At 39.2% G+C, this 21,739-nt stretch overlaps 1 protein-coding gene and 1 pseudogene across 2 annotated transcripts; one reads left to right on the top strand and one right to left on the bottom strand.

Annotated features, from left to right (window-relative positions):
- Positions 1–321: 321 nt before the first annotated feature.
- LOC310737446 lies at positions 322–14,137 on the bottom strand (annotated as a pseudogene). The gene is made up of 17 exons (XR_014538201.1): positions 13,949–14,137; positions 13,387–13,549; positions 13,151–13,303; positions 12,923–13,083; positions 12,668–12,841; positions 12,046–12,467; positions 10,560–10,701; positions 10,073–10,269; positions 7,062–7,244; positions 4,914–5,076; positions 4,655–4,807; positions 4,387–4,547; positions 4,064–4,237; positions 1,340–1,475; positions 1,065–1,252; positions 865–1,006; positions 322–719 (listed from the first exon to the last, which is right to left on the bottom strand). The product of XR_014538201.1 is annotated as an uncharacterized misc_RNA (transcript).
- Positions 14,138–16,533: 2,396 nt separating this feature from the next.
- On the top strand, positions 16,534–21,649 carry setd6 (SET domain containing 6, protein lysine methyltransferase). The gene is made up of 9 exons (XM_083561078.1): positions 16,534–16,725; positions 17,194–17,292; positions 17,721–17,865; positions 17,958–18,099; positions 18,414–18,608; positions 18,685–18,799; positions 18,907–19,087; positions 20,788–20,930; positions 21,267–21,649. Exons 1-9 carry the CDS (start codon positions 16,699–16,701, stop codon positions 21,600–21,602), a joined length of 1,383 nt encoding a protein of 460 aa, XP_083417204.1. The 5' UTR covers positions 16,534–16,698; the 3' UTR covers positions 21,603–21,649.
- Positions 21,650–21,739: the final 90 nt, after the last annotated feature.

Raw genomic sequence — 21,739 nt, 5'->3', positions numbered from 1 at the left:
TGAGGAGCGCTGGCTGGTGGTTGGTATAAACAGTTAGTGAGTTAAATTCTACAAAAAAAGAAACTACACTGAACTACTGGATATAAACTGGCAAAATCCAAAAGCACAATTGAATCATCCTTTTTTTTTTTCATTAAGCCCACATGAGAGATTGACTATAGCTGAGTAAATGTATATGATTATGTTTTTTAGAATGTTTACTATGTAAATCGGAATTACTGTATTAAGATATACATTTTCTCTAGGCTCGTTTACTGCTGAAAACAGGATTCAGAGCAAATATAAACACACATTACAAAGGTCCACTACAGATACGATAAGGAAAATAAGATCCAGGCTAGAAGGGCAGTCTTTTATTAGCTCCTTCACCTCGGGATCAAACTCTTTAATATACTAAACATTTATTTTTTCTTCATGTTATTGTATTGTTGGATCACTCATTAATTTATTGGGACCATAAATCCTACCATTTATCCTACCATGACAAATTTGTCAGTTTACAGTATATGTCACAACATAGTTCTACATTTCTCTAGCTGACTGTCTGAGCCTGACTCCCATCCTGTATGGTCTAGGTGCAAGTGTGATTCCAAACACAGGAGTAAAATCTGGTTCTCCTGCATCTTCAGGCCAAATGAACTGGAAGCGGCGCAGCAGGGTGACCAAGATGAGGAAGAGCTCCATGCGAGCCAGACCTTCACCCAGACACATACGAGGTCCTGCACAAAAGATGTACACACGTTAGCTTACCATGGTGTGATTTGTCAACATCGTCTTGATGTTAGATATGTGTTCTGTTAGTCAAATCAAAAACCTATTTGAAAGCATTGCATACATTATTTTTGTACTATACTAAGTTCTCACCAGCAGAAAAGGGTACGAAGGCCTCTGGTTTCTCAAACTGTCCATGTTCATTGAGGAAGTTTGATGGGTTGAACTCATTAGGAAACTTCCACTGGCCTTCCTCACTCAGCACCGAGGACAGGTTTGGGATGATAATAGTTCCCTGAGAAACATGAAATGAGTTGCAGAAGGTAAATTAAACCATTGTTTGAAATCCTCACCTTCGGGATGCTGTAGCCCATCAGTTCAGTATCTCTTGTGGTAGAGTGAAACACACTCAGAGGGACAGTGTTGGCGATGCGCTGACACTCATGAATCACAGCCTGTGTGTACGGCATGTTGTGTCTATCCTCAAAAGAGATACAAGTTTTCCCCTGCAGAACGTCATCAATCTCCTGCTGGCATTTCTCTGTGTTTGGAGTCAAAATAAATATATTTAGCAAAATGGGATTATACAAAAAGACATATAATGAGCTGCAAAGTTTAAAGTTTAAACCCTGGATGTCTGGATAAACCATGAGGTAGAGGAAAGCCGTAAGGAGGGTGTTGGATGTGGTATCAGTTCCAGCTGCATACAGGTTGAGAATGTATACTACTAGTTGATGTTCATCAAAGGAGGATTCATTGTCCCTCTGGTAAAACAAGTCAGTTTAGTTAGTCCTGAATTTACACTTATTAAAACCTGTGGCCATTTTACCCCAAATTCATTTACATTACATGGACTCCCGGGTGACCCACAGTGACACAAAGCACTAAATCAATCGGTTACTGTTCGTAACCCCGGCTCTCTGAAACATCGAGTGGCGTGATCCATCTATGAAAAGGGCATCCGTACTTGACCGCTGTAAAAGCTTCCAATTGCACTAAGTCTGGCTTGACACCTTTCCTCAGTAAGCATATTTGCTTTTCGTGCAGCAAGGGGGGCAAACTTGGTGGATCTCTCCACTCGATGTTTCAGAGAACCGGGGTTACAAACAGTAACCTATTGTTCTCTTTTATCATCCCATGTTCGAGATCCACCTATGGGAGGTATAGACAACTCCCCAGTTGCCCAATACACTCACCGCGAGGCCATGTAAGCCAGATGACGCCCCTCAAGGTGGTGCTCTGCATGTCACAGAGTTGGAGAACTCACACACTGTGAGGGTGAAAAACCCAGCCATGAAAAACATGACATGTGCCAAGATGCATGCTAAAACCCTGACAAATATCCTGCACGGGAACCCCTCTAAACAAAGCCCAAGAAGCAGCCAAGCCTCTAGTGGAGTAAGCTCTGAGGCCACCTGGAGGTTGCACTCCCTAAGATTCATACACCAAGGAGATAGCTTCCACAAGCCAACAGATGAGGCGTTGCTTAGAGATGGGCTTCCCCCTGTTTGGGGGGCCCAAGAAACAAAGAGCTGGTCGCTTCTTCTAAAAGGGCTTGTCCTGTCGATGTAACCCCGCAGGGCACACACAGGGCATAAAGCATTCAGCCTCTAGTCCTCCGCAGAGGATAAAGGAGGAGGGTGATAAGCGGAGAGCTCGATCAAAACACCAGTGAAAGCTGGGAAGCATTTAGGCATGAAGGCCAGTTTAGGCCTGAGCAAAACCTTATCCCCATTGAGCAAAAATTTTGTGCACGAGGAATGAACCGAGAGTGCATGCAAATCACGTTTGGTGGAAGCCAATGCCAGAAGCAGAGCTGTCTTTAAGGACAGGAGTTTAAGGGAGATATCCCCTAGGGGCTCAAAAGGCCGTTGGGCCAGCACCTCCAGCACCATGGAGACCAATAAGGTCCTGCAAGAAGCCCAAAATATCAGCGACTGAGCACAGATATAAAATGAGCTGGTGCCTCCCGCACCACTTCTCGAACACAAGCCACTTGCAATCATAAAAGGAATGTGTGAAAGAGGCCCTGGCATTCTAAATTGTGGCAATTACATGAGGGGGAAGCCCCAAAGTGTTTAAATTTGCCCTCCCACGGGCCAGGCACAGAGAGTCACCCTTTCTGGGTAACGATGTTAGATCTCCCCGTTTGCTTTCTGCTCTCTGCAACCCAGGTGGAACCTTGGGCCACCTGGGTGCTATGAGGATCAAAGACAAACCCTGTACTTCCACCCTGGCCAGGGTTGGGGTTATCAGGCAGAGCGGAGGAAATGCATAGAGCACGTTGGGCGATGGATGAGCCAGTGCGTCTATGCCGAGGGGGGCATCCTCGTCCTGTAGCTAGAAGATCATAGGACAGTGGGCGTTTTTGCACAAGGCAAAGAGATCGACGGCCCCCTGGCCGAACCTCTTCCATAGCAGCCCCACTATCTGAGGGTGAAGCTGCCACTATCCGTAGAGTGGGTTGCCCCTCGACAAAGGGTCTTTCCACAGCATGATCACCCCGTAAGGGGTCCCATGCGCGTAAAACGCCGTGCCTCATCATGACATAGCGGCAAAGATCACGCAATGGGCTGAGATAAAGAGATAAGGTCCACTTCATGAAAGCCTAATTAAGGCTAATAAAAAAAGGTACAAGCGTGATTGTTTGCAAAGGTAACCTGGCTAAGGACGAGCACGTGCCACTTGCAATCATAGAAGGAATGTGGGAAAGGGGCCCTGGCATTTTAAATAGTGGCAATAACATGAGAGGGAAGCCCCAAATTGATCGTAAGATGTGTCCCCCTAAAGACAAAATAGTGCCGTGCAATAACCAGGAAGGTGTGAGGTAGGATTACAGAAGTGGCGAGAAGCGATTGTCAACTGAGTAAAGGTAGCACGTGCAGGTTCCTTATGCACTCAGGTAAGGGGCGTTCCCTAACCTGCCATTGGGCACGCGCTCCTGTCTGTCAAGCCACACTTGGTGCAGTTGGATGCTTTTGCAGAGGTCAGGTACGGTCAGGTATGCCCTTACCATAGGTGGATTTTAAACGCGAGTAAAAGGTAATTTTTATTCACTCATGAGTAAAAAGGAACGAATGATCCAGACTGTTACTGTAATAAATTACATTTACTTCATTATTGTCCACCACTGTTTTATTACATAGACTACATTTCTAACTCTGCAGGCGTGTAGTATTACAGGGACACCATAAAGAATGTACTTCACCAACTTTAATAAACCTAAGAATCCATTCCTTTCGTCAGTGACATTAAGACAAATTACAGAAATACAATTTAATTGAATTGAACTACAAATATTAGATATTCACTGCATTACCACAATTAATCTTAAACCCACACAAACACATACCGACTCAAGTTCATCCAGATAGCAGTCAATAAAGTCAGTTGGCTCTCCTCGGACTCTTGTTTTCTTGTGTTTTTCTATCATGGCACTTGCCATTTTTCTATCTGCTTTGTTGTTCGTGAAGACTTTCTTGAAGGGAAGAGGCAGGGATCTCAACAATGGGAAAGTATCATATATCTACAAGAGAATCAAGAGTTTATTTTTTTTCAGATTTGTCCTTACTAATAAGTTACATAAATTTGTTTTAGCTATTTCTTCATGCCTCCATTTAGTTTTAACAACAGTTCAAATGCAGTAAGTGATGAGGTGATGATATAATGTCTTACCATTGACCAAGGACCATTAATAAGCTTGGTACTTTCAGTAACCCTTGCAATATATTGTTTTAGGGTTTCGTTGTCATATTCATAGCGAATCCCAGACAAAACCAGGTAAATAATATTTGATGCTGCATTGTGGAAAAAAGTCTGAGGATTCAAGGTGCTTCCTGCAATTACAAAATCGAAGTTCATCAGCATGTTTTTGGTTTTTTTTGTTAATTATATTTTAATTATCATCAACTGAAACTTGATAAATAAGGAAACAAGATGATACCAGCATGCTTCTCTAATTTGGCAACAAGGTGTTCAATTTCCGCCAAAATCCTGTTCTCCATAGATTGTTTCCCCAAGCCAAAGTTCCTCAAGGTCATCAGAGCAAAGCGCCGATGCTCCTTCCATGCAGGGCCATAATCAGCCATTATGACTCCTGTTACAATTCAGGCAAGTCAGTAACTGTATTTCAGTACAAATTTAATCAAAATTAGTTTTAGTCATCATGCTTGTGTACGTACAATAATTGTTCGTAATCTCACCTTTTCCTTCGGTCATATGGCTAACTAGAATGTTTTGTGGGCGTCCTGAAAAGTCTGCAGATTTGGTCACCAGAGCTTCTTTTATCACCTTAAAACCGTTAAGAACAACAGCTGGGTTTCTCCCTAGATAGAGTCCATAAACGTTCCCATAACGTTCAGCCAACTAAAAAAAATGCGTCTTTATTAATTCACTTATTTTTAAGGGTCAGTTATGTTCTATATAAGCAGCATTTATAAACTGGTTTTAAATCCAGATTTAAAATATTCTAGGTCTATTTTTGTAACAGAGTTTATTATAAATATAATAATTTCTAAGGCTAAGATACACGTATTAGCTACAGTAATGAGAGACATAGAAGAGCGGTAGATCACTAGGATTGTTAATAGACACGTATAGACAAGTTGGTTGGCTCAAACACCTTGTTTTAGTCTGATACTACTGTACAATAGGTTCATAAAGACTAGAGTGCTCTACAAGACCAAGAAAGAAAGAGCCAAGACTGATACACTGAGACTACTCAGCTGTGTGTTAAACAGAAGAACAAACATCTCTGCATCATAAATTTTTTTTATGTCCAGAGATCAATTGTACTACAGGTAGTCGTCGACTTACAACCTATGCAACTTATTACCATTCGACTTTACGACCACAATCGCTAACCGCGGCGTACGTTATTTTTTTACCAGCTTCTGGCATCATTTTACAGTACTGTACATATAGCCTACTCTACTTACGACCAAATCGTGTTACGACCGATTTGTCGGTCCCAATTGTGGTCGTAAGTCGACGACTACCTGTACCAAGCAGATAAAAGGATTGTTGGTTGGGAGTTTAGGAGGTTCAGACAACATATTGTCTGGATAACAGTACCCTAAAGACATTTTGCAGTGAATGTCAAGAGCTTCACCTCAGTCTCCTTAATGGACAATTGAAGCTAACTTCTTGCATATTCTGTAACACTCCATTAAACAGAGTTATACTCACTCTCAGCCAGAGAGATAGAAAGTAAGTTTATAAAGGGTGTGACAATCACTGTGAGTGTCAGGGTCTTCCGGTTTTGCGGTGCGCACATCCAGGTAGGCCATTTTGCTGTTTTTCCCGCACATCCCTGTATTTAAGGACACCCAAGACTTTAGTTCGGGGCCAAATTATCTTACCAGCTACCTAGCCCCTAAGATTATTCTTGCCACCCTGCCCTCTCTGGTTCCTGATCCTGATCTTGATCCTGCTTTGCACTTTTTGCCTGTTTTTTTGACTGTGAACTGCTTGTTGGACTTTGTTTTTGCCTTTGCCCCATTACTCTTTCTGCTGGCTCTCGGTTTTTGGATTGTTTGCCTGTGCCCCATTAAAGCCTGTATTTTCCTTACCCCTTGTCGTATCCTGCCTTTGGGCTCTTTCCTCCCAGTCTTCCATCCAGTCTCCAGTCACACACCCCTCTCTAAAAGAGAGGTGGTATGTAGTCTAACAGGGTCCCCTATTAGTAGTCTAAAGACCCTCTTATCCAGCAACTTACAAAAGTGCTTTGTAGTATCGAAAGGTTTAGGATCGTAAAGTCTCATTACTCTAAAACCGGCATTAATACCGCATGAGATTTTTTTTTCCAGGGAAAACAACATATTTTCTCCTGAATGGTTGGCTCTAGATGCAGTTTGGCATGTGGTGTCTTACATCAAGCCAACAAGCAGCATCTTAGCCACAATGCCTTCATAAACTCAACCCCGTCGACCATACGTAGGGATTTTTAATCACTTGTACGCAATGGCTAATATAGATGTCAAAGTTTTTGGTTACATTTAAAGTGATACATCTACATAAAACACACAAATTCAACAATTTTGGCAAACACTGACAGCACAATTTATTTGAGTCAGCAAAAAAAAGTAATTTCTTTGTGAACTAGGTTCGGACCTCATTACGTAACAAAGTTCAAATTAATTTTGTTTTTAGATTTCCTAAGATATTTTCATGCAATAATCATTGTGTAAATGTATTCTTCTGGACTGTATAATTGACATTTTCCATTTAAATGTTTACAGAAAAATACAACACTGATAAACTATTACAGCTAAAACAAATGTTTATAAGAACATTTCAATTATAAACACATTTTTGATCATTTCTGGATCAAATATAACACAATGACATACCATTTTAAAGTCTTTCAGAGGATTTTTGATGTTTATATCAAGAAGACTGCCAAATATAGGTAGCGGTTGGGGTCCAGGTGGGAAATTCTTGGGCCTCTGGATCCTGACTAAGTGGAAAATAAGATAGGAAAAAAAGCCTAAAAGAATTAAGGAACCCAACATGATGGCTGCTGTACCACTGCTCTATAGACTGCTGCTGCATGAAGACCTTTCAATATATCACGTATCAACACTGTACGAATGCGGTTAATCATTTACGCAGTGGTTGTTGCCTGTTCTGTGTAATGCAGAGTTTTATAACACATTAAACTTAACTTTTCTTTTTTATCTTATGTAAAAAACGGAATGCTTATGCATTTAGTCACAATGACAAGGACAACCACAATACACCACTGCAAATAGACTGATAGACTCTTGAGATTTCAGGATATACAAATGGACAATTCTTGTCTAATCATGTGTGAATAGACAGCAAGGTCTCTGACACCACCTAGAACCTATATAATAAGACATAAGACCCATAATAAGACAAATATTATGGCACATTTCCACTGGTAGGTTAAAGATTCACAAATTCAGACTCCAAATTCCTGCAAGGAGTCGACACCAAGAAACCCTATAAACCTCAGTACAGTAAACCCCTAATAATTCGCGGTTCAGAACTTGCGGTTTGGAAAATTTGTGGGTATCCGCAGCAAAACATTTTAAACTGTGTTTGCACTAACAAATTTCATACAATTATTAATTGTGGCTGCGGGGGTGCGTTTTTCAGATCTCCAGGGGACCACTGTATAGCCTGATTTTACATCTCAACAACCAGTCAATCATTCTCAGATGTGCAAGAGGATGGTATGTCTACAGCAATAGCTATAAAGTCCATCCGAGTTTATGGTCCTCCATCTATCAACCAATATTGTATAACATGAAATAACTGCAGTACTGCAAAAAAGTGGAAAAATATGAAGACTATAACTTAGACCGGCATTATGACAATATAAAGCACTACCAGTTTGTATTTTTCCAAGGAATTGCTGATGTTTAGATTAAAAATATGGGAAGTTATTGGGCTTCTGGATCCTGATTAAGAAGAAAAAATGGAGCCCAAAATGATTCCTGTCAGAACACTGTCCTGCGGACCTCTGCTACACCGAGACCTTTTGCTTAGTCAAACTGTGCATCCTATCAATCATTGACACAGCTGTACTGTAATGTCAGTCTAAAAGGTAAAGAAAAATGCAACCTATAACTAAAAGAAACTCCTTTGAGGGTAATTTAATTGCATTTACATTTATGGTATTCAACAGATACCCTTTACCAGGAACTTTATCAATAAACACATCCTTTTATTGGTTCTGTAGGTCATTGGCATTGTTTGTTCGCAGGGTGTTTTGTCTTTAGCAAATATTAAGCAGTTCAGTTGGCTTTTACTTAAATATGTATTCAGGTACTTTCAATGTATTGCTTCATATATATATATATATATATATATATATATATATATATATATATATATATATATATATATATATATATATATATATATTCACAGAGCTGTTATGAAAGAAGGATTGGCCATTTTGGTTATATGGGGGTGCTCAATGTCTGATCTCACATAGAACTACCGGTTTTCTCCCAATAAGTTGATATACAGCCTATTATGGTAATGTTGTAAATAAGAATTTGAAAAGAAATAAGCTTTTAATAAATATTTGTCAAGCTTAAAAAAAAAAAAAGCTTAAAGCGTTTGACACTGATCGGTGACGTGCTGCGTTTTTGACCAGTTAAGTTTTTATCCTCATAAATAAAAAAGGAAGAACTGATTTTGCAAAGTTTGACAGAAAGTTCCACTTTTTACTATCCATGAGCGAAACAGGAGAATATTGGCAGCTGGGATTGGAATATTTAACAACATCTGGAAGATTCTGTAAAGGTCTATTCTGTTTGCATCGATGTTCTGCTGTACTAAGATCGTGCTCGCACAGGCGCTTTAGCGGGTTACATTTTATTTGGCGTCATTTGAAATGCACATCCAAAATGTTTTTTATACTTTTTTTATATATCTATATAGTGCAAAGTTCTGTACATCTAAGCTTTAAAATGTTATGAGGAATTGTTTTACAACTGTCTATCGACATTGCCTTTAATTTTAACTTCAAAAAGATTTTAAGCCATGGTGAGTTTCTTGTCTCACTTGACAGGCAGTTTTGGTAATTTGATCAGTTGACTGTGGGTAAGACTTTACGATTCTGATTCGACTATGTAAATTCTTAGTCGGAGACACCCATAAGAGTCTGAGCAGACAGAATAGCCCTGTATTCTTAATTTTTCCAGCAGTCCCATAAATAAAATCTAAGGAACCCCATCCACTGGCAGCTACTGTAGGTGTATTGGTGGTTTCTTCATATAATTTGCAGTTCCTTTAATTCTCATTTGACAATTCTTATTTTTTGGCAATACACTGGTCTTTATTTGAGGTATTTAATTCTCATTTTGTGGTTAAGCCTCTGCATTTACTCTGTACTTTACACTTGGTTGTAACACAGACACCTGTCTTCCTCCTAGAAGTTGTTCTTGATCTGGCCAACTGCTGGGATTTAGAATTTTTAACACTACTTAAGACTTTATATTAAGACACACCAGCAACAGATTTCCAAATGCACACATGGAATCATCTCCAGACCTTTTGTCTGCTTGCTTGTGAGTAAAATAATGAGAGATAACATACAGCTGAATACGGAAAAGCTACGAACTCAACAGGATACAGATAAGTGTTAGTAGTTTTGAATATTAAAATACACACATACACACACACACACACACACACACACACACACACACACACACACACACACACACACACACACACACAGAACAAGGTTTTTATGATTTGAAAGAGAGGCTTTAATGAGCTTCTCATCATGTTCAAATCAACATTCCACGTAATATGTGAGGTCCTTAACAACATCTGTCTCCATATTACATTTTGGATCATTTATTAATGTTTATTGTGTAGTCATTTCTCTAGCTGGATGTCTGAGCCTGACTCCCATCCTGTACGGTTTGGGTGCAATTGTGATTCCAAACACAGGAGTGAAATCTGGTTCTCCTGCATCTTTAGGCCAAACGAACCGGAAGTGGCGCAGCAGCGTGACCAAAATGAGGAAAAGCTCAATGCGAGCCAGACCTTCACCCAGACACACACGAGGTCCTGCACATATAGAAAAACACATAGTTTAGATATAGTATTTAGTTTGAGATAGATAGATAGATAGATAGATAGATAGATAGATAGATAGATAGATAGATAGATAGATAGATAGATAGATAGATAGATAGATCTAACAGTACATGAGGTAGAATGTTGTAATGTGTGCAACAGTAAGATAATGTGCAGCAGTAATAGTAAGAGGCATCATGGAAAAACAATATATGTAGACATGATAATATAAAAGTACTTGAATGCATAAATTGTGTACTGTGGTTTACAATATTTCTCACCAGCAGAAAAGGGTATGAAGGCCTCTGGTTTCTCAAACTGCCCATGTTCATTGAGGAAGTTTGATGGGTTAAACTCATGAGGAAACTTCCACTGGCCTTCCTCACTTAGCACCGAGGACAGGTTTGGGATGATAATAGTTCCCTAAAAAAGAGTGAATGAAAAACATCAGAGGAGGGAAGTAACGGAGTACAAATACTTCGTTACTGTACTTAAGTAGATTTTTTTGGTATCAGTACTTTACTCCACTATTGATTTTTTAGACAACTTTTTACTTTTACTCATTACATTTTTACACAAATATCTGTACTTTTTACTTCTTACATTTTCAAAACCGGCTCGTTACTTTAGTTTTAATCCATTGATTTGGTGAAATATTAAATTTTTTTTCACTGCGCGCTGATTTCAGCCGAACAACCGATTTCCTGTTACTGCGCGTCTTTTTCAATCCGCTGGTGTATAAAGTCCTGACCCTCACTCTTTACGAAGATAAGAATCAGCAGGCAGAAGCAGTAAGAAGTTTGGGGTTAACGTGGATGAGACAGAGGGAGTCTTGTGTTCTATATGTGGATCTTCAGCCTGGACACATTCATTAGGTAACAACATTTTTAATTAGTTTTGTATTAATATACTGTATGTATATTTGGCTGTAAAAATTCTAATTATTTTAAACGGCACTAGATGTTATTAACACGTTATCAATTCAGCACGCATTTCTGTTTTTACAATTTTTAATTTTTTTTTAAATGTAAATACATAAATAACTAAATATAAAAGAGGCGAAATTAAAACCTCCAGCAAAACATACATTTATTCATGACGTCCCTTCTTTACTTAGATATAAAATAAATAAATAAATAAACTCCACCGAAAAATATTTTTAATCAGTAAACTTTTGTTTTATTTCTGCGCCAAGTCTCAAATCAAACACCAAATCCGCCATGTTTTACACAATCAAACCTCTGGGTGGCGTTTTGTGGGTTTTTCCCTCATAATGGCGACACAAACTTAAATTACTGTCTTTATTGATCGTACAGATAAAAACAATACATCATTCAAATCTGTAAAATGTTTATAATTATATATATATATATATATATATATATATATATATATATATATATATATATATATATATATATATATATATATATATATATCTTATATATATATAAGCTTCTTGACTTGAAGAGGTGCAGTTTCTCCGGTATCACCTCATTAACTGTCCGTGTGGAAACATAGCAAAGGCTCTAATGATGTCCACACATCTCTGCACTGTTATAGCCTTTATATTTAATCACTGTACATGTAAGACTTCTTTACTTTAACTTAAGTAAAAAGGTATAATCAGTACTTCAACTTTTACCCAAATATTCAAAACATGAGTAACTGTACTTCTACTTAAGTAATGGATGTGTGTACTTTTGCCACCTCTGGAAAACATGAAATGAGTGTACAGAAGGTAAATCCATTGTTTGAAATCCTCACCTTTGGAATGTTGTAGCCCATCAGTTTAGTATCTTTTGAGGTAAGGTGGAACACACTCAGAGGGACAGTGTTGGCGATGCGCTGAGACTCATGGATCACTGCCTGGGTGTACGGCATGTTGTGTCTGTCCTCGAAAGACACCTGAGCCTTTCCCTGCAGAACATCATCAATCTCCTGCTGGCATTTTTCTAGAAAACAATGTGTTTGGCTCTGTTAGGAATCAAATCAAACCAATTAACGAAACATTTTAGCATTATAATGAATAGCAATGGAGTCAAGTTTAAACCCTGGATGTCTGGAAAAACCATGAGGTAGAGGAAAGCCGTAAGGAGGGTGTTGGATGAGGTATCAGTCCCAGCTGAATGCAGGACTAAAATATACATTATGAGTTGCATTTCATCGAAGGTGGATCCATTTTCTTTCTGTTTAAAAACAAGACAGTTCATTTAGTCCTGATTTCAGCAGCTAAAGACTTTCATATTGTTTGAACTCACTAGAGATCTAAGTCTATATCCAGATCTCTGTAAAGATTCTACATCACCATCACTATGGTTAAAATACTTCAACAACTAATATTCAACAAACTTTTAAATGAATATTATACACCAAAAAAAACACTGACCTTGTCCTGCTCATCCAGATAGCAGTCAACAAAGTCTCTTGGTTTTCCTGGGACTCTCGTTTCCTTGTGCTTGTTGAGTAAGGCAATTGTTATTGTTTTTAGTAAGTGGGTGTTTTTAAAAACCTTCATAAAGGGAAGAGGCAGGAATCTAACCAACGGAAATGTATCATAGATCTACAAGAAGAATGCAGAAGGTTAGAATTAGCAACAGTCTGAATGCAATCATTGATCAGGTGATGTGATCTGATGTCTTACCATTGACCACGGTCCATTAAAAATCTTATTATTTTCAGTAAACAACGCGATATATTGTTTAAGGGTTTCATCGTCATAGTCATAGCGAGTACCAAACAAAACAAGGGAGATGACGTTTGATGCTGCGTTGTGGAACAAAGTCTGAGGATTCAAGGAGCTTCCTGCAAATAAAGAATTGGATCAAACGGGGCATGAAAACCAATATTAGAAAATTAATTCATGTTATACCAGAATGTTTCTTCAATTTTCCAACAAGGTGTTCAATTTCCCCCAGAATCCTCTTCTCCATCGACTGTTTCCCCAAACCGAAGTTCCTCAAAGACATAAGCGCAAAGCGCCTGTGCTCCTTCCATGCAGGACCGTAATCAGTCGTCAGGATTCCTGTTACGGTTGACTCGTGTTAGTAACTTAATTACGGAGTCGGAACGTGTCAGTACTCATCTCAGGCACACTTGATATCTCACCTTTCCTTTCAGTTACATGGCTGATTAGCAAATCTTGTGGGCGTCCTGAAAAGTCTGCAGATTTGGTCACCAGAGCTTCTTTAATAGCTTTTATACCATTAAGAACAACAACAGGATTGCGCCCGAGATACAGGCTGTAAATGCTCCCATAACGCTCAGCCAGCTACAGATAAACAAAAAGGCTTTTTTATTGGAGACATTCCTAACAAACGTTTGTCCAAGTCTCAGGAGTTTTATTATTTTTAATATTATACTGTTAAGTAAAGAGTCTTGTGATAAAAATGATAATAGGAACATTATAGTTATAATAAATCAGTACTTTGGATAATTTAAATACATTTAAAGACAAATACTTTTGTACTTTTACTCAAGTGAAAGTTTAAAGGGACACTTTTACTGGAGTTACATTTTACTAAATGGATATATTTTAACTTAACTATATGCTTTGTATTCTTCATCCACCACTGAAAACACACTCATTAAAGTCAATTGTTCTAATGCACCTAAGACTCAGTTTCAGTTATTTCCCAGACTCGCATATTATGTCAAAATAACAACATACCAGTTTGAAGTCGTTCAGAGGATTGTTGAGATTTAGTTGTAAAAGGTTGCCGAATACGGGCAGCGGCCACGGCCCGGGTGGGAAGTTCTTGGGCCTGTGGATGCCGATTAAGTGAAAAAAGAGGAAAACGCAAATCCCTAAAAGAATTAAGGAGCCCAACATGATGACCGGCATGCAGTTACTCTGTACACTTCGGCTACATCCGAAGCTTTTGCTGAAAGTCTCGGTGGAGTGGCAGAGATTCCTGTCACTCATTTACTCTGTGAATTATGTTTCGTGTCGTGTATCATATAGAACAGTTGAAGTTAATGATTTATTTTGTATAATCTCATTTTAAACAATTGCAACTGCAAATGCATTTTTCTACTTGCACTCCACAGACCAATCAAATATTTGTGCAAAATATCAAAGATCTAATAGTTCATAGTTCTACTAGTTATAATGATAAATAACCTGAAAAACAAATATCACTCTCTGATAGGAGGCAATTCATTTACATCTATATGTTATTTGGTAGAAGCTTTTTTTTCCAGGGTTTCTACCAGTAAACTCATCCATATATTGGTTTTACAAAAGTAACATATGAAGTTTACCATCTATCTAAAGACTCTGTTGTTGTGATCTGAAATTAGGAGATTTTTGCCCAAACATCTATAAAGACAGAGATAGAGAGGTCTTTGACATCACCCATCACCTACTCACAAGGCTGTTCTGGCACTAATCCAGATCTACAAACACAACCTCAGTGTAGCTTACCTTACGTCCCCCCTTACAGCTCAGCATTATACTATATTAATTATAACTAGGGACTCTGTGGTATTTAGTATTTTGTTGCATGTCCTTTAGGGTTTAGCTAAAAATTCTGACAAATTCGAGTAAAAACTCGAATAAAAATCCATAATGAATCCATAAATAAGGATTCATGATTTTGTTCTTCTAAAATAAAATATTTGGATTGTGTCAAAAGGAGATTAAAGGGAATGGTGGACCTATCCAACATTCACCAGGAGCATAACGAGACAGTTTTGTCATACACAAATGTTTGATCCTGAGCATCACACCCTGGAGTCTCATCATGGCTTACATATGAGCCAAAGGTGAGACGCTGTATCCAGTAAGACATGTCGTTGGATCGCAACAAGCTTTTAATTTCTTTTCATCTTTGAGAACAAAATAAACCACATGGAAATGAAGATCCTGAAGTAAACCTGTGCTGCAGAACTAAACATGTACTGTGCCTTTTTTACCTCAGTAAAGAACTCGACGATGGCAAGATGGAAGACAACGTCTTCTTCTCCATACACAAAATCGCTCTGTTCGATCCTGGAACTTGCTTCATTTCACCAAAAAATACCATTCTGGGTACTAATTACAGCTCTTCTGCTGCTGCAAGTGTACCTGGAATGTACCTAGCATGCTTGATAATTAAGACATAGTAGAAAGCCACATCGTCTTCTCTATCCTCAGACACGCTCTTTTACATCCTGGAACTCCAAACCTGAGAAGGTCCATTAAACAAGATCACCACTGGACTGAATCTAGTAATCGTGACGGTGAAGTTCTCCCCAAGGTACTCTCCAAGGATTTTGGGTTCTGCTCCTCCTGGTGCTGATTTATGAGCAAAAAAGATCATTTTGGATACTAATTACTGCTCTGCTGTTGCTGCAGGTTTACCTTAGTACACCTCAGAAATACTCCGTCATATGTCCAAGTCATCATTTTAAAACTTTGGCCATGTTTAGCATGAGAATCTAACTATTTAACAGTGCAAATAACTCAGAATGCATGAAATAGCATTAGACCCTCTCCATTTATGAGCAAAAGATTTGTGCTCTTAATATGTCTCGACTGGTACCACCTTCTCTCAGAATGAGAGGTAAGTACACTTCCACTTCCCACGTCCCTGACTATCTTCAAGCGACGACTGAAGACCTACCTTTTCTTGAATTACTTAAATTAACAATTTCAAAGTTTGTAGAATTCTAGGGTTATATTTATATTAAGTTTGGGGTCCGCGACCTCTAGTGGTCCGCGGCGGTACTGCAGGGGGGCCGCTAATTCATTCCGTTGAATTGCAAATAATTTTTTGTTATAAAAAATATCGTAATAATCACATTACAGTTCTATCAAACCTAAAGCTGATGTTCGTGTTAATGTAAAAAGAAAATGTATGAAACTACAAATCTATTAAAAATAAAAGACTGTGAACAACTTAATAAATTGTGATTTTATTGTAAAATGTGTTTGTTATGATGCATAGATTTTTTTTTTAAAGATTTTAAAATATATGAAAACATACAAGCATGAAGATCCGCTGATGATCCCCTGTGGCGACCCCTATTGGGAGCATCCGAAAGAAGAAGATGAAAATATACAAACAATGATGCATGTACAAGAACAACAAGGTTCTAATTGTCACAACATAAAATAACTAGCGTATTATGATTGATTTCTATTAATATAAGTGGCTGCATTTAACATATTTTTGCTGTAGAAGTCACATAAACAGGTGATGTTATACCCTAACTCGATCAGAAGATGGCGCCAAAACAACTATAACGAGTAGACGCAGGGTGCGTGACGTCAATAAATCGCGACCGCATCAAACTCACGTGTAGAAGCGAAAGTGCAGTACGGATCTGCTCTCTCAGGAAACCTTACTTTTAATAGTCCACATGCAGTTCAGAAACACGGGTTCAGTTTAAATTGTGCTTCAGGTTTTTGTGCCTTTATTTATTAATTCTAAAGACATGGCGACAGATGCAAAGAGACGAAAGGTAAAACACACACACACACACACACACACACACACACACACACACACACACACAGGGTTTTAACATTTTGAAGTGGGCTGTAATGTAAAGTGATTTTTTTATAATTTGATAATTGTAGTGTTGTGTAATGGTCATCACAATAACACAATTACAATTACACACATCATCATCATCACATCAGTAGAATTACGCACATCATCATCACAATCATTAAATGTTTGGGATTGTGCAAAAATTGTCTGTGTAACTGTGTGATGAGTGTGTGATTGTTATCAAGACAATTATGTAATTATTGTGATGATTGTAGTGAGTGTGATGTTGGTAATGGTGCGTGATGGTTGTAATGCTTAAAATTAATGGTTGTGTGATGGTTGTATTGGTGCGAGATGGTTGTAATGGTATGTAATTAATGGTTGCGTGATGGTTGTAATGGTGCGTGATGATCGTGTGATGATGTTTGCTGTGCAGACGGAGGATGGAAGCTCTAATGCAGATTGCAGTGTGGATGAGCCTCTGAACAACTTCCTGAAGTGGTGCACTGAAGTGAACCTGAACCTCAGCAATAAGGTAAGCAAAACATCTCACATACATACAGACGTCGACTGATTCATCGGTTTTGGCAATTAATCGGCACAATAGTTGATTGCTGGAATCGGCTATCAGCAAAAATCCATACCAATAGTTTTTCTGGGTTGCGTCTGTTGCTGTCATTGTGAGAGCGACCTCTAGAGGCGAATCACTGACTCCAGATGCTGTTTGTTTTTACACGCGAGACTGCGTGCTGCACGGGGAGCGCTATATAAGAGATAGATTGATAGATAGATTGATTGATTTCATATTTAGTTTATTTAGTACATTAACTAACAGTATACATGGTGATCAGGTGAAATGGTAAAGATTGAAGTGGATGATGAATTTTTTCGAGTATATTTCTGTCACAGTTGTGAGTCATTGATAAGGTACAGTGTTAATTTACAGCTCTTCTGTTGCTGCAGGTGTTCCTCAGTAAACAAGGCACAGCAGCAGGGTATGGCATGCTCGCTAAAGAAGACATTGAGGAAGGTCACATCCTCTTCTCCATCCCCAGACTGGCTCTCTTACATCCTGGAACTTCCAGAACGAAGAAGGTCCTTGAAGAAGGTACATCGCTGGTCTATATCTACTTATCCATGAGGTTCTACTTAAGGTACTAAGTGCCTTTTTTTTCTTTTTTTTTTTTTTTTTTTTTTTAGAAAGGAGCTGTTTGGAGAGTCCGTCCAGCTGGGTTCCTCTCCTCCTGGGTCTGATGTACGAGTACACCTCAGCCGAGTCGCACTGGAAGCCCTATCTGAGTCTGTGGCCTGATTTCAGGAAGCTGGACCATCCCATGTTCTGGTAAAGAGCTTTGAAGCATTATTGTGCAAATGAAGTGAACGGTGCCAATAATTGTGTCTATTTATATATTTTAATTTATATCTGTTCATATGAACCTCTTCTTTTTTTTCCGTTACTTTTAGTTTTTAGTATCGTTACTATTACCAGGGGATTATTATTATTATTATTATTATTATTATTATTTTCAGTCTCTGCTTATTTGCAATTTTTTCCTGCTGTAACGTGGAAATTTCCACGTTACAACGCCACCAAGTTACGACGTTTCCTGGGTGGCGTTGTAGCGAAAATAATAGTCGGTGTTGGGACCGTTTTAGGTCGAAGGAGGAGCGGGAGAAGCTGTTAAAAGGAACGGGTATCCCCGAGGCAGTGGACACGGACCTGTCCAACATCGAGAAGGAGTATAACGACACGGTTTTGCCCTTCATGCGCTCGCACCCGGAGCTGTGGGACCCTCAGCACCACACCCTGGAGCTCTATCAGAGCCTCGTAGCTTTCGTCATGGCCTACAGGTGAGCCGGGGATGGGACGCTGTACCCAGCAGGACACTTTGGCTGATGACAAGCTTTTAATTTCTTCTCATCTCAGCTTTCAGGAGCCAGACGAGGACGAGGATGAAGATCCTAACCCTCCGATGATGGTGCCCATGGCGGACATGCTCAACCATGTGTCTGATCACAATGCCAATTTAGAGTACACGCCGGTAATCTGATCCGAAACACTCCAGCTCTATATTCACTCTTAAATCGACAAGGGTCCAGATAATTCTTCCAAGAGGTTATTTTCTTATTTTTTCCTCCTCTCCCATAGGAGTGCTTGAAAATGGTTTCGGTGAGACCCATCAGGAAAGGTGAGGAGATCTTCAACACGTACGGTCAGATGGCCAACTGGCAACTGCTGCACATGTACGGCTTCACTGAGCCTTTTCCGGGCAACACCAACGACACGGCCGACGTCCAAATGACCACGGTGTATAACGCAGCTGTACAAGGTGCAAGTCCACGGCAACATTCTTACACACACACACACATATATATATAAAATTCAATTCACTTTTATTTTTGTTGCACTTTTAACAATGAACATTGTTTTAAAGCAGATTTACACAAATAATGTGGTGATAAAGAATTAAAGATGTTCTTCATAAGTGTAAGTTTGTCCCTGATGAAAAAGCCGGTGGCGACTGTGGCCAGGAAAAACTACCTGAGATGGCATAAGGAAGAAACCTTGAGAGGAACCAGACTCGAGAGGAAACACATCCTCAGCTGGGTTGCACCGAATGTCCATTTATTACAGCTAAACGATGTTGAGGTGCAGTGATGGTGATCAGAAGCAAACTGTAGTCCTGAGTCAGTGTAGCAGACTGTTGACATTAACTACAGTCCAAATCCATCCTCAAAGCTCCTGTGAGTCACCTCTGATGAATGGAGTATTATTTGGGAAAAACATAGATGCACTAATGTGGGATATGAAGAGGAGGCGGTAGCTTAGTGGTTTAGGCATCTGACTTTGGATCTGAACTTCGTGAGTTCAAATCCCAGGGCCCTGTACCCCATAGCTGCTCAGTTGTATGAATGAGAGAAATGTTAAGCCACTCTGGATAATGGTGTCTACCGAAGTCCTAAGTGGCCATGCATTGTATTACAGTTTTCCTTATTTTCTCGTGATCACAAGTTGATGAGAAAATTGACATCGTTTCTTCCTGATCAGTACTTTGTTTTTCTGTGTATTTGGCAGCCTGTTTTATATGCAGCATCTTGGATAATTAACCATTTGTGGAAGCAGGCACATCCACGTATTATCCACGACGCGGCGTCTAGAAGATCCGTCGTGTTCGACATGAGCGAGTTCTAGAGGCACCACCACGGTTTAATAACCATAACCGTTTGCCTGCCACTGCTTCTAGAACAGGCTGCCAAATACGGCGAATACACAAAAAAATAAATTACTGATCACGAGGAAAGTGTTTCGTCTCGATAACGAGAAAACAGGTTTTGTTATGTCGAGACCACGAGAAAACAAGAAAAATATTAGAATAGTGGTTTATTTTTTTTCTTAACGCCACGCCAGCTTCTCTGTGAATGCCGAAAGCCAGGTTTAGTTATACAGGTATAAAACTAAAGATGTTTGATTCGTTTTTTTCTAAAAAGAAAAATTAATTTGATTAACTTGAAGAAAAACCTTCTCAAATGTGGTAGAATATTTGCAGTTTAGAAATATGTTTAATGGACATTTTTTTTTTTTTATACCTATAATAAAAAAGTGTTGGTACAGAGTGTCCTATTTAGCATCGTGTGTAAAAAAAAAACCTTGATTCCAGCAATTGGTAAAATTAAATTTTTTCCCCCCGAACTGTCATTTATTTTATGTATTTTGTTTAAGTGCTGATCCAATCCCATTATTTTTGGCGTCGGTATTTAATGTTGGTCTCAGATCTGTGAAAGGTATAAAGAATTTTACTAGATGTGCAGATTGTTGGGTTTTTCCTCAAACCATCCAGATTTTTGGGTTTTTTTTATTATTTCTTAGGAATATTAGTCATTTTTTATGATTCAGTGGTTTAATAAAATGTTTAAAAACCTTTTAAAAACTTTGGTTATTGGCAACTACAAGCCAACCTAGCTATCGTTATTTAAATCGACTAGCGGTTGACTGTTGATTAAACAGGATGTTTGTTTATTTCCTTCAAAGCAACAAAAAATGAGGCTGAGCGAAATCTCCTGGCACAGAAGTGGAAAATGCTGGGGGACATGGATGTAGTCAGGGACAAGGGCGTCTTTGTGTTTGGGAAGGACGGTTCACTGACTGACACAGAGCTTTACATGACGCTGAAGGTAATTTGAAGGATCTATTTCAAGCCAATCTATTTCATTGCCCATGGCCTGGTAAAGTGAATAGTGTTTCCTATTAACCTGCTGGTTATTAGAACTTGGTACAAGCATAAAAACCTTCTCACAGACACTGAAGGTGCCAGAACATTAATCAGGCATCTTTATAGAGGGTCCCAGTAGTTTGAATCTCTGTATGCTTCAGTAGACACACAGGCCATGCAGCTACAACAGAATTTGTATCCTGGCACCAAAAGCAATAAACATTAGAGCAAATGTACAATCTGGAGATTTCCAGGTATTGAAGTGGAACCCAGTGAAACCAACTTTGTCTCTATCCAGGTGATCTCCATGAGCAAAGAGGAGTTCAGAGAATTCCAGGAGAACGACGGCTGGGAGGAAGATGAAGGTGAGGAGGAGGATTCCAGAGCAGCCCAAGCTGTGAGTTTTGAGGGCATTCCTGCCATGGTTCCAGAGTGGAAGCGACTCCTGAACACGGCTGCAGGTCTCACACTAAAACAGTACAGTGAGGACATGGAGTCGGATCTCAGAGTGATAGAGGAACCAAAAGCTCTGGCTAAACTCTGCCATCGAGAAAGGAGAGCGTTGGACGTTCGGCTTGGCCAGAAAAGCATCATGCGGAAGCTCCAGCAGCTCACCGAGAGTGGGACAGAGTAGCATTGTGTAGTACAACAGCAAATACCAATTAAACAGCAATAAAATCACAGATTCTCTTCATTTTGAACATCCCATTCCACAATTCGTCACCCGGTTCACCACTGATCCTTCCTTGGAGCACTTTTGAATCTGACCAC

The sequence above is a fragment of the Silurus aristotelis genome (assembly GCF_946808225.1).
Source record: "Silurus aristotelis genome assembly, chromosome: 14".
Taxonomy (NCBI): Eukaryota; Metazoa; Chordata; class Actinopteri; order Siluriformes; family Siluridae; genus Silurus; species Silurus aristotelis.
The sequence above is the reverse complement of the archived record's forward strand: the minus strand, read 5'-3'. Positions and strand labels throughout refer to the sequence as shown.

Coding starts and splice junctions, on each gene's coding strand:
- setd6 (XM_083561078.1), top strand. CDS start 16,699: ATGGCGACAGATGCAAAGAGACGAAAG. Junction 17,866..17,957: donor GAAGAAGGTCCTTGAAGAAG/GTACATCGCTGG, acceptor TTTTTTTTTTAG/AAAGGAGCTGTTTGGAGAGT. Junction 18,100..18,413: donor CTGGACCATCCCATGTTCTG/GTAAAGAGCTTT, acceptor GGACCGTTTTAG/GTCGAAGGAGGAGCGGGAGA.